This window comes from Tachysurus fulvidraco, chromosome 3 (genome assembly GCF_022655615.1).
Source record: "Tachysurus fulvidraco isolate hzauxx_2018 chromosome 3, HZAU_PFXX_2.0, whole genome shotgun sequence".
Classification (NCBI taxonomy): domain Eukaryota; kingdom Metazoa; phylum Chordata; class Actinopteri; order Siluriformes; family Bagridae; genus Tachysurus; species Tachysurus fulvidraco.
Genome location: NC_062520.1, coordinates 27,435,678 through 27,448,144, shown reverse-complemented (window position 1 = coordinate 27,448,144; position 12,467 = coordinate 27,435,678). Strand labels below are relative to the sequence as shown.

General features: G+C 38.8%; 1 protein-coding gene across 5 annotated transcripts in view; it reads right to left on the bottom strand.

Annotated features, from left to right (window-relative positions):
* Window positions 1–146: 146 nt before the first annotated feature.
* The window catches only part of tbc1d31 (TBC1 domain family, member 31), an 18,766-nt gene continuing 6,445 nt past the window's right edge, over window positions 147–12,467 (bottom strand). For all 5 annotated transcript variants that reach the window (XM_027154013.2, XM_027154018.2, XM_027154031.2 and 2 more), the window contains 15 exons: window positions 12,309–12,467; window positions 11,403–11,482; window positions 11,173–11,319; window positions 10,807–10,940; window positions 10,568–10,701; window positions 8,397–8,576; window positions 7,627–7,859; window positions 7,154–7,306; window positions 5,438–5,573; window positions 5,170–5,262; window positions 4,536–4,676; window positions 3,771–3,965; window positions 2,649–2,787; window positions 2,282–2,413; window positions 147–1,161 (listed from right to left, as the gene is read on the bottom strand). The exon at window positions 12,309–12,467 is cut by the window's right edge and continues 12 nt beyond it. In XM_027154013.2, coding sequence (XP_027009814.2) covers window positions 1,016–1,161; window positions 2,282–2,413; window positions 2,649–2,787; window positions 3,771–3,965; window positions 4,536–4,676; window positions 5,170–5,262; window positions 5,438–5,573; window positions 7,154–7,306; window positions 7,627–7,859; window positions 8,397–8,576; window positions 10,568–10,701; window positions 10,807–10,940; window positions 11,173–11,319; window positions 11,403–11,482; window positions 12,309–12,467 — 2,202 coding nt within the window. In that variant the 3' untranslated portion in view covers window positions 147–1,015. The remainder of the gene's footprint in view (window positions 1,162–2,281; window positions 2,414–2,648; window positions 2,788–3,770; window positions 3,966–4,535; window positions 4,677–5,169; window positions 5,263–5,437; window positions 5,574–7,153; window positions 7,307–7,626; window positions 7,860–8,396; window positions 8,577–10,567; window positions 10,702–10,806; window positions 10,941–11,172; window positions 11,320–11,402; window positions 11,483–12,308) is intronic.

Genomic DNA, 12,467 nt, shown 5'->3' with positions numbered 1-12,467 from the left:
AGTAGTAGTAGTATTATACATATTATTATAAATATTTTATTATTAGCATTACAAATATTATTATAATATTATCACTATTATCATTATTGTTGTTATTATTAGTATTATAAATATTATTGTTATTATGAAATGTCTGACACCAAAATATTCATTTGTAGCACATGAATTGCACTTTTTATTGAAATAAGGTTCATTGGCTAGATTTGCTAAAGAAAGCTTGAACTAAAAAACTGACAAAGAATATGTAATAAATATTTGCACACATTGGGCAAGTGAGTCGAAAGTAATAAAGTCTTCCCTTTATTACACCACACAATACATTACTCCTGCTGATATTAAATGCAGTTGGAATATGTTTTATACACAGTATGGGATCAGGGTTAAAGTAACAGACTAGTGGTAGAGCAGGTCAGATATGTTCAGTTGTTTCATTTAAAACACCCTCAATTTATGTACAAACCCTGGATGAAAATGGTTATGTTTCAACATGAATAAATGACCATGTCTTAAGCGCTATAATTAAAAATGATCATATTAAAAAAGGTCAGAAAAACTTAACAGAAATTGTACCACATCATGTCCAGACAGGCAGATGAGCTTTGTATTCAACATAAATGAAAGGGTACTTTTTAAAAAATTCCGAACAAAGTAAAAAAAAAAAAAAAAAAAAAGACAAGCAGCAAATGCATCTGTTCCACATTATACGATTTCCCCATCACAGCTAGGATCAGGTTGACTTTTTACCACTTAAACAAATCTACAGGTTGTCCAACATGGACAAAAATGTATACAAAAATAATTTATAATTTAAAAAACATTTAAATCAAAGTCTATGCTAAAATTGGTAGTACTTAATAGTCTTTCGCTGTTTAATGCAATTCTTTTGGAAGTGGTGTCATATAAAACTTACTACAGCGCACTGGGCTTAATTTTGTCTAAGCATGAGATCTGGATAACTTCCCTCCTTGTCATCATGTATTTCTGTCAGGCGACTTGCCCAGTGCTGCTGGCCTGGTCACTGTGAGTGATGTGAACTGTTTGAGTAGAGTGTGTAGTCTGCGGCTCTCGCTCTGGCTGCCAGCTTCTTCCGGAGCTCCCGGACCTCTTGCAGTAACTCCTTCTCCTCATGGTCCAGTCTACCACGACCACGTTCTAGAGAAACTGCACAGTAAACCCATTTTACACTCGAGTTTTATTTTAGAAAACTGCACAAAACGTTTGCTGTTCCGATGAACATTTTGAAACAGATTTCACATTTTGAAAGAGCACCTTTCACATCTCACGATACAAAGCTCAAGGTTGGTCATGTTTGTTCACATTAATAGGATAACAACATGGGCCCAGTCTCCCTCTGCATGTCTTCCATGTTTACATTACACACTATATACTTTATTGGTTGGTGCAATCTTATCTGCCAAGGGCTGGTATGGGTGCTGGGTTTTTATTCCAACCAAGCAGAAGCCACACCTGAGTCTACTGAAAGCCAAGATCAACTGATTAATCAGGTGGAATCAGGTGTGGCTCTTGCTTGGTTGGAATAAAAACCCAAGATAGGATAGAATATTAAAGTTGGGGTATCCTAGGTTTGAAAGCAAATTTCACCAAAACAAAACACACCCCTAACCCAAATGGGTCCCACCCCTGTTTTGATAGCTCCACCCACACATACACCAGACAAGTATAACCCGAGTATAACCCAGACAAGTATTATGGCGGAACCTGTTGGGGCAGCTGACCGAGGGTATATTTCTATCAATAAGCCTTTCTTCGCTTTCTTTCTTTGTTTTTATTCTCCATGTCAATGCTAAAACTGCTTTCTGCTAATGTCACACGTGAGCATTGAACATTCTCTCCGCCCATATTGATAAGACACGCCCCTTTCTGCTCATTGGCTACACGGTAGTTTTGTTTGGCGGCCCAACGCAGTTTTCTGAAGCATTTTTCAAACGCCGGAGACCCCACCTTTAACATATAGCGTATGTGATAGCATTGGACACTCCTGCTTTAGTACATGTATATAATTTTGCTTCTTGTATTTTGCACTATTAGTAATTCTTTTTTAAAATTTATGACTTGTGTCTTTTTTTTTTCGTTCCTTATGTCCTTAGAATTTATGTCATAGGCTGCTGGGAAAATCCAGAGTATGAATTTCATTGCCTGATGTAACAGACCGTTTCCTGTACATATGACAATAAAAACATGACGCTTAAATGTGCAGTTTATGAATTACTGTATCGTACTTTTAAACCGTTCGTATGGAAGCTTTTTCAGATTTACTCACAGCACGTGGAGTTATCTGAAGGAGACTGGTTGTTCAGACAGACAGCACTGGTATCAGTCTGTGGGCTACATGGCTTTTGTAAAAGTCCTCGTGTTGAGCAGGGAGAGCGAAGCCTCCTTTCCCTCTGCAGATCTACAGAAAGCACGGAGTAAGTTCATGACTCAGCACATTCATCATCTAATCAATAGATGGTCCATAAATCTAACTAAATGTAGTGTAGAAGTATTACAGGAAGTGATTCCATAAATTTTTTTTATCTAAATACAAATGTAGAATTTCAGCTAAACTATATCAGGATTGGAAGTCTACACAGTTTCTGTTTCCCTGCCTCACTGCTCTTGAGATATATTGTTTAAATGGAACCCACTCAAGGCCTCTTCTTGACTCCTCCTCAGTGTGTTCTGGTGCTGTGTGATCTCGTCTCTTTGCTTCTGCTGGGCATCTTCCGTAGCTGTTACTTGCCTTTCCTCTTCCAGCGTGGCCTGCTTAGCTACAACATCATTCCACTAGAAACAAATCAGGGTTACAGAGTTCATAAAAGCCAAATCCATGTACGAGATAAAAATCTACATGTCTACACAGCTCCGCTTATTGAGAATTTTCAGGATATATCTAGGTTATGCCTAAAACACATATTTATACCCTCAACACATGCTATACGAGCTGCATTGTGTATCATATACATTTACATTTCTGGCATTTAGCAGACACCCTCATCCAGAGTGACTTACAATTTATTTCAGTTTATACAACTGAGCAATTAAGGGTGAAGGGCCTTGCTCAGGAGCCCAGAAGTGGCAGCTTGGTGGACCTGGGATTCAAACTCATGACCTTCCGGTCAGTAGTCCATCACCTTAACCACTAAGCTACCACGTCCCCACATCCCACATTTGATGTGTCTGAATATCTGGTGGATTTCTGGCCCATATTCAAGCTGCTAGTGTTACTAGTGCTAGTGTCTGTCAAAAATGAGCTGAACACGGCGATCAAGATCAGAGACACAAGACTTCACGGTAAAATAGTGACATGACTAAATATCAGAACATTTGCATTATAGCAACTGGTACGTATGTGATGTGTTTTAGTAATGTAGCTGTTTTTTTGTTGTTTTTTTAAAATATATTTCTAAAGCAAGTTTTATGACATTTTGCATAATCATGCTGGAAGTGAGCCATTAGAAGATGAGTAAATCGTGGTCATAAACAGATGGTCAGCTATACCCAAATAGGTCTATGTTCCATGGACTATACATAAAGTCTTTGGCATTCAAAGTGTGCAAAGGAAACACACACCATCACACATGTTCCACCCGCCTGGACTATTGACATAAGGCAGATTGGGCCCATAGATTCATGCTGTTGGTGCCAAATTCTGAGCCTGCCATCATGTGCCTCAGGATGAATAGTGATCATCAGTCATCAGACCAGGCTATGTTTTTTTATACACAATGAATTCTGTAGAAGCATCAAAACTATGATCTATGTCTTACGTGCTTTTCCTCCACTTCCATCATCATCTGAACAAGCTCCTCCTCCTTGGTGTGGGTTTCACGGCTGACTTTGGCCAGCCGGTGTCTCTGTATCTCCTGCTCTTCCTCTGCCCTCTTTAATCGTCTGATTACTTCAGTCTGCCATTCAGTATCCGCATCCAGCTGTCGTGCCTCCGTCAGAGACTCCTCCAGCACCTACAAGAGAGGATTATTCAATTCAATAAAATTTTATTAGCTCTTTTAACAACAGAACTTTCCTTAAAGCTGCTTTATGACAAAATTTCTCCCTATTTATCCCTAATGAAAAGCCTGAGGCGACTGTGGAAGGAAAAACACCCTTAGAAGGTATGAGGAAGAAACCTTGAGAGGAACCAGATTCAGAAGGGAACATCATCCTCATCTGAATGACACCGGAGAGTGTGATTATAAATAACGTCCTTTCTACGGTCATATCCAGTCAGTTGGAGTTGTGTAACCAGGCGCTCTTGAGCATTTATAATAAATTGCTAATCATCAGATTTTTATTATAACTTCAACACCAACTCCTCTGTGCTGAAGCCTTCAAAAGCTCAACGATGGAGATTCAGCGTGAGTAGAATTTTTGTTCTCCTCAAATCTCCTTATTATCTCCATATTATAGTATGAATACTCCAATCATTGCTCAAAATTAAAGTTTTAAAGCACAGCATAATTAATGACTCTTTCAGTGAATAAGTTTTACTCCGATTTAAAGTTCTTGCTCTGTAAGTGACGAGCGGTATTTACCCTTCTGGTGTCCTGGCCGAGATCACCGTCTGTCTGAAGGAGGTCACGAAAGGCCACATCTTCCATCTCAGCTCTTCGTCGTCGGACATCCGCATCTGCTCTGACTTCGTTGCTCACACGCTCGTGTTCTTTGGCCAATTGCTGGGAAAATTTGCGATAAATTATAGACCTCCTTTATCAGAATGAAAAAAAGTACTAAAGATTTCTATGCAGTTTGATGTAGTGTTCATAAAAACACCTCCCAATTTTTGATATTAATAATTAGTCCTGAAACAGCCAGGGAGACAATAGAATTGGTGTTCAAGGTAAACAGAACACATATAAATATATTAATTTTTATTTAAATGCTGAGTATTTTGCTAAGTAATAATATTTTTTTTCAAGTCCATAATAAACACCTTAATGGTGGTTTACAAAAAGGATTTTTTAAAAATAAAAATAGATAAATATATAAAAAATAATAGTTTATGCCAGCACTTATTTCATGTGTTATTTATTTTGTTCATTTTATACATAAAAAAAGGCAATTATTCTGTGACTGGATAATAATAATAATAACAATCTCAAATGTTGTTTACAATAAGATACTTTGCTGTGTGTTTACTGCATGGTGTGCGGTATATCAGGGACTGACCTGCTCAAACAATCTTCTCTGTGTATCCAGCTCCATTTGTCTTACTTCCATATCCTGCACAGCAATAGCAGTCTCCTGCTCACGTAATGCCGTCTGAAGACACAGTGAGACACGCACGCACATAAGGCTTGTACAGAAGGAATAATTAAATGCTCTTTTTTTTTTTTTTTAAATCTCTTTTTTTTAAACTTACAGGGCATAATTTTATAAGGATTAAATTGTTAATAGTGTCGCACAATACAGAAAAGTGAAACAAATGGTAGGAAACCTTTCTCTGGATCTCATCGTCCAGTCTTCTGAGCTCCATCTTGCGCTGATTTTGCTGGTGTTTGAGGAAACGCATCCGGGCAGCATTGAGCAGGGCAAGCTCTTTCACCTTTAACTCTCGTTTCATAGCAGCCAACCTGCACATGGCACAAAGTCAATGTATATCTGCATATACAGTATATCAGAGATGGGGGACTCGAGTCATATGACTTGACTTGAGTCAGACTTAAGTCGCAAATTTGAGACTTGCTTGACAAATATTAAAAAAAGACTTGACTTGGCTTTGACTTGACATTCATGACTTGAGACTTACTTGTGACTTGTACATGTGTGACTTACTCCCACCTCTGCAGTATATAGTGCGTGTACACATACGGTATATAGTGTGTGTACACATACGGTATATAGTGCGTATGTACACATACAGTATATAGTGCGTATGTACACATACAGTATATAGTGCGCATGTACACATACAGTATATAGTGCGCATGTACACATACAGTATATAGTGTGTGTACACATACAGTATATAGTGTGTGTACACATACAGTATATAGTGCGTATGTACACATACAGTATATAGTGCGTATGTACACATACAGTATATAGTGTGTATGTACTGTACACATACGGTATATAGTGCGTATGTACACATACGGTATATAGTGCGTATGTACACATACGGTATATAGTGCGTATGTACACATACGGTATATAGTGCGTATGTACACATAGTATATAGTGCGTATGTACACATACAGTATATAGTGTGTATGTACACATACAGTATATAGTGTGTATGTACTGTACACATAAGGTATATAGTGCATATGTACACATACGGTATATAGTGCGTATGTACACATACAGTATATAGTGCATATGTACACATACGGTATATAGTGCATATGTACACATACGGTATATAGTGCGTATGTACACATACGGTATATAGTGCGTGTGTACACATACGGTATATAGTGTGTGTACACATACGGTATATGGTGCGTGTGTACACATACGGTATATAGTGCGTATGTACACATACGGTATATAGTGCAGGTGTACACATACGGTATATAGTGCGTGTGTACTCATACAGTATATAGTGTGTGTGTACACATACGGTATATAGTGTGTGTACACACATACGGTATATAGTGTGTATGTACTGTACACATACAGTATAGTGTGTATGTACACATACAGTATAGTGTGTATGTACACATACGGTATATAGTGTGTGTGTACTCATACGGTATATAGTGTGTGTGTACTCATACGGTATATAGTGTGTGTGTACACATACGGTATATAGTGTGTGTGTACACATACGGTATATAGTGTGTATACAGGAACAACAGCAAAGTGAAAACAGACTTTCAGAAACGTCTGCGAGTTTATTCAGAAAAAACATAACAATAAAATATGTATAATAAAAACCCCCAGGAAGGACAACCATCGTATAATACTAAATCAGTCAGGATTTCACACCAGAGTGGCTAAACAGAAAACAGCAGGAAGCTGTTAGGATAGGATTTTATTTTGCTAGTTTAATTAGTATAATCCCTCTTAAAATACAGTACTACTGAATAATGTAGAGACATTATTCAGTAGTACTGTATTTTAAGAGGGATTCTACATAAGATGTCAAGTAAAAAAATTAAATTTGACACCAATATAAAGAAAAAAAAATAGAGAGAGAAAAAGAGACCTGGTTCTCTGTTGGGCAAGTTTGTTCTCTTCCTCTTGCAGGATTCCTCGACGTCGCTCCTCGGCTTGCTGGAGCAGCTCCTGTTGCGTGTACCAGGCTTCATCCTCAGCCTGCTGTCTCACTGTCTCAGCACGCAGCTCCTGAAGTGCCTGTCTGTTTGCACCCCGACACATACACACACATGAAGCGACTGTTAGCAATACAGAACCTTTATTTTTAAATTTCAAAAGACGTCGGGCAATACGAAGCTACAGCTGGCTATTTGGACAATGTTGTGTTTGGGAGATTACATTTTTAATTGATGCCTGCATGCAATACATATTGAGGTGTTTCCTCTGTTCCGACAAACAAAAAAAATCCCAGACAAAAATCCCTACTGAGTGTTAATGATAGAATAAATGCTAGAAAAACATGCATAAATTCTACAGTTGTTTATTTTATGTGGCAAAGGAAAGAATAGCAGAAGTCCCCACCTCTCTTTGAGATATTCCACTTCTTGCTGGCGGATTCGCTCCCGCTCCTGGCACTGGTACTCCACTATGAATGTGGGATACTTGTTGAAAATTGGATACTGACCAGGAGTCAGAGGCTCAAAGTCATTCAGCATGGAGCTCGGGTGCAGGTCTGCTGGGGTCAGCTCCATCAACCGATATGCCTCCTTCAGCATAGAGTTTGTGTCCACATTGTTCCGATGATGGAAAAAGTACTGCAAAAGGATCAGTCAGTGCTTATACTTCTGAAACTAAGGAACCTAGCAAGTCCTTTAGGTACATTATCAACACTAACTGCCTAAGCCACCAGTTCACAGTGAGTGATGAAAATCTGGCAGTCTCATTGCTCTTATTAGTGTTTGTTTAATTGTTTTGGGCAAAATGAGAGACTCTAAATGTTAAATGATGGTCGGTTCTTGCATTCCCCAGTAGATGTCCAGAGACGACACTTGTACAAGTGAGCACTGTAAAGTTACTCAAGCATACAAAACAGGCAGCTTGGAGGCAATGGGAGTTTCAGTTAGTAGCCCAATGTCTTACCTCTGCCTGAGTATAAATAAACTCAAGTATTAGGCCCCTCGTTAAGAAACCTGATTTAGATATTAATTAACTATCAAATTACAGACCTATTTCAAACCTTTTGTTTATGTCTAAAATACTCTTACATGTGGGAAGAGAAAGACTTTTGCATTAAAAGTGAGTATTTTCTATAGCAGGAGATAAATAATCCATTATTGCTTGATGGAAAGTACCTCAAAGTCATCCCTGTGAGTGCAGAGGAGGAGTGGAGCTCTGCAGCAGGTCACGTAGGCCACCACAGCCATCAGGAGGAAGGAAGGATGATTAGAGAAAACGTTATCAAACAGCTTCAACCATTCGTCTCTGGTCAGCACCTCAGAGAACAGGGTTTCTAGCAGAGGCCATGTGTACAGCTGAGGGGAAAAAGGTGAAGAATAATACAACACACGCTATTATGTGTTTGGATCTAGTGCAAAGAATCATTTTTGACTTTTTTTTTGACAGTTCTTATTCAAAGTGATTTAAACGTGAAGAACAACCTTAATCCAATCTCAGGCTTCCATGGGATTTGATATGATTTTGACTTGTAAGGCGACGAATCGAATCTGCCTTGATACGATACTATACGGTTGGGTTTAGTACCAACGTCTGACATACCAGTAAACTAAGAATGACAAAAAAAGTTACACACAAATTACTTTTACATATTAAATATAAACTATTTTAGTTTTTCCTTTTCCAATAATAATTGATCAATGATTATTTACTCCATCGATTCAGGGAATCGAGTCAGACGACTTCCAGTTAGACTCCAATGTTAAGTGGAGCTGCACAGTGTTCGCTAAATAATGTCTCATATGGAACAGTGACCGCAATGAATCAATATAACATCTAATAACAGATGGTAAAAGATCGACTGACGTTCTTATGACATCACTTCCTTGTCTTAGTAACATGTAAATACAGTGAACCTCTTTTTGATGCTCATGACGTTGTATATACGCCTGATGACTTATGTATTCTGTTACGGCCTAAGTCTTTGTATTATTATTATTATTATTTTAGTGTGGTGTGTATTTTGTCTCTCTGTATTGATTTGGTCTCTTCTCTTTTCCAGAGGGTAAGCTCCGCCCCTGTATACCTGCGGCCCATTCATTCTTGACGCTCCGGGTGGAGATAAAAGGGGAGAGTAGACCGATTTTGTGCCGTTTCTATCAGAGCTCCAGTCACCAGGCCGCCACTGCCACGGTCTTTAGCTCTATGTGAGCGTAGGGCACACTTGAGGGGAAGCTCTTGCCATCTGAACATATGCTGACAACTTGCTGTGTTTAACTGAGCTTGGTGTGCGTCCTGATGTCCAGCCGTCGTTGATAAGCTTTTTTTTTATTTTATTTTCCTGGTTGTTCTGTGTGTTTGTCTGTTAAAGGTTTGTGTCAGTAAATTGTTTCTGCTCGAACATATAATTGCCTGTGACACGTGAGTGCAGCAGAATTAATAAATAACTAAAACTATCCTTTTGACTCGCGTGTCCTTTTATGTTACTTGCCCCCTTCTCTAATGAGCATTTTGAAAGTGGGGTTCTTAACAATACATATCTGTACAATGAGGACCTTTATTGATGATTAAAATGTACTGAGAATTGTTATTATGTTATGAAATGAACCTGTGTTATAAAAATAACCTGTGGATTTAGCTCAGCAACAAGGTAAAGAGTCTTTATGGATAATTACCACAGTGATTAATGTTTCAGTTGGCAACAAGGTATTTAACTTTAACTGATGCAGTGAGTAGCTTCTCATTTAATAAACAACCATGTCGGATGGTGGAAAAGATGTTAATCTGTTTCAGCAGGGTCAATATTATTAGCATCAAGCAAAGATTATTAGTTAGCATCAAGCAAAGAAAACATCTAAGGAGATTATACTGAAAATACTGAAATTGGGTTAAGGTCTGTCAAAGAATTGGCCACCACAGAGTCCAGACCTTAACCTCAGTGAGAATCGCTGGAATGTGGTAAAGAAGAGATAACGCATCAGGTTGATCTTGGACGGAGAGAAATGTTGTGACACTCCATAAGCTTAGCGAAACGAGTCCACGGCGTAGGCATGATGCAATAAAAGCAAAAGACAGGCTGATGAAACACTATCTTTTTTTTGGCCAGGCAGTGTATAATCAATAAAGCAAATCTGGTATCTAACATTAAAATATTAAAGTACTCATTTCTAGGAAAGCAATCAAATGACCTAACATGCCATGTCTTGGCCACACACACACACACACACACACACTATATATATATATATATATATATATATATTATATATATATATATATATATATATATATATATATATATATATATATATATATATAATGTGCTAGAAATCCGAAGTAGCTCACATACCTGGGAAGTGACGCCACATTTGACAAAATGGTGCAGCAGCTCTTTATCGTGATGAGCCAGAACGTTCTCCGCCATGCTCAGAACGTTTAGCGGGGGGTTGGGGAAGTACTCGAACCAGTGCTGGCACCAGTTTACTGAAAGCAGTTTTACAATAAAGGGTTAAAATGAGAAATCCTACAGTTGGGTTTTCCTTCGATATACAAGACTGAATGTAGCGCTAATCCATTTGGTGTGTGTACCGATGACAGTAGCCACAACTTCAAAGCAGATGAGAGGATTGTTCTGGAAGAGTTTGACAAACGGAAACGCCAGCAGTGGGAGATACTCTGCTTCCCCGAAGATGGCTGACCAGTGAGCGAGAGCAGACAGGACCCTGGTCAGGTGTATGTGAGAGAGAAAGAGGGGGGAAGTTATTTCCATTCAAATATGCGATCCAAATAAAATCCATATTGTTGTGTGTGTTTGTCTCTTAAACATGGACAGTTAAATTGAGAAATACATTCAGGATTATTATTTTTTCTACTGATTTCATATCATAAGTTTTGTAATTTGGACCTAATTCCAGAATGGAAGTTTATATATTGATCATTATTCCTTATTATAACCTCTGCAGTCCTCTCTGCAGTTTGTGGCTCTTGATTGGGTAACGATCATGCAGACAAACATAAGCAGAGTGCAGGCCTTTCTCTGTCAGACTGCTGAACACAGCATGGTTCTCTGGAAGCTGCAGCAGTGAGCGCCAAATGAACATCCTGAAAGAACACACAGATCAGTAAACACAAAGACGCAAACTACACTCGAGATGCAAACTACACTCAAAGACGTGTGTTGTTACCGGTATTTCGCTGGATACTCTCCAAATGTTCGGAGTAAAGCCTGAAGTCGTTTTTTATTCAGGCCGCCGGGCAGGTCATTCTAGGAGGGCAAAGTAAAGGTTTTATATTTGCAACGGTTTTGAGTAATAAAACAATGACTTTGAATGACGGACATGTCATAGCTTCATTTAGACATCCACTACAGTCTGGAGTAGGTGGTTTTCAGTTGTTTTTTGATACAACACTGATATTCATGTCATAATAGCGTGAATAGTAGAGTAAAATAGAATGCAGCAGAATATATTAGAAAATCAAATAAAACAGAGTATATAATAGAAAAACAGTGTAGATCAAATGGAGTACAGTAGAATAGAATGAAGTATAGAGTAGAGTAAAATATGACGGAATTGTGGGGGGCACGGTGGCTTAGTGGTTAGCATGTTTGCCTCACAGGGTTGTGGGTTCGATTCCCGCCTCCGCTTTGTGTGTGTGGAGTTTGCATGTTCTCCCCGTGCCTCGGGGGTTTCCTCCGGGTATTCTGGTTTCCTCTCCCGGTCCATAGACATGCATGGTAGGTTGATTGGCGTCTCTGGAAAATTGTCCATAGTGTGTGATTGCATGAGTGAATGAGAGTGTGTGTGTGTGTGTGTGCCCTGCGATGGGTTGGCACTCCGTCCAGGGTGTATCCCGTCTTGATGCCCGATGAAGCCCGAGATGCTCGGATAAGCGGTAGAAAATGAATGAATGACAGAATTGTAGAATTAGTAGAACTGAAGAGAATAGGGTAAAAAAACGAAAAACAAACGAGTAACAGAATAGAGTGGAAAAGAATAGATAACAACAGAAAAGAATAGAGCAAAAAAGAATAAAGAGTGGTGTTGAATAGTGCAGAACAGTGTAGAGTAGAACAGAATTAGCAGTAGTACCTCTTTGTTCTCCAGCGTCGAAACATCTGGAGGACGCAGGGTTTTGGTGCGCAGTTTGTGAGCAGGTGTTTTAGATGGGTGCAGAACAGCTCCAGTGTGAACCTTCGTCTTTGTGTAGGAAGTGTTAGCTTTCTTTCCAGAAGTTACCGTTTTCACCAA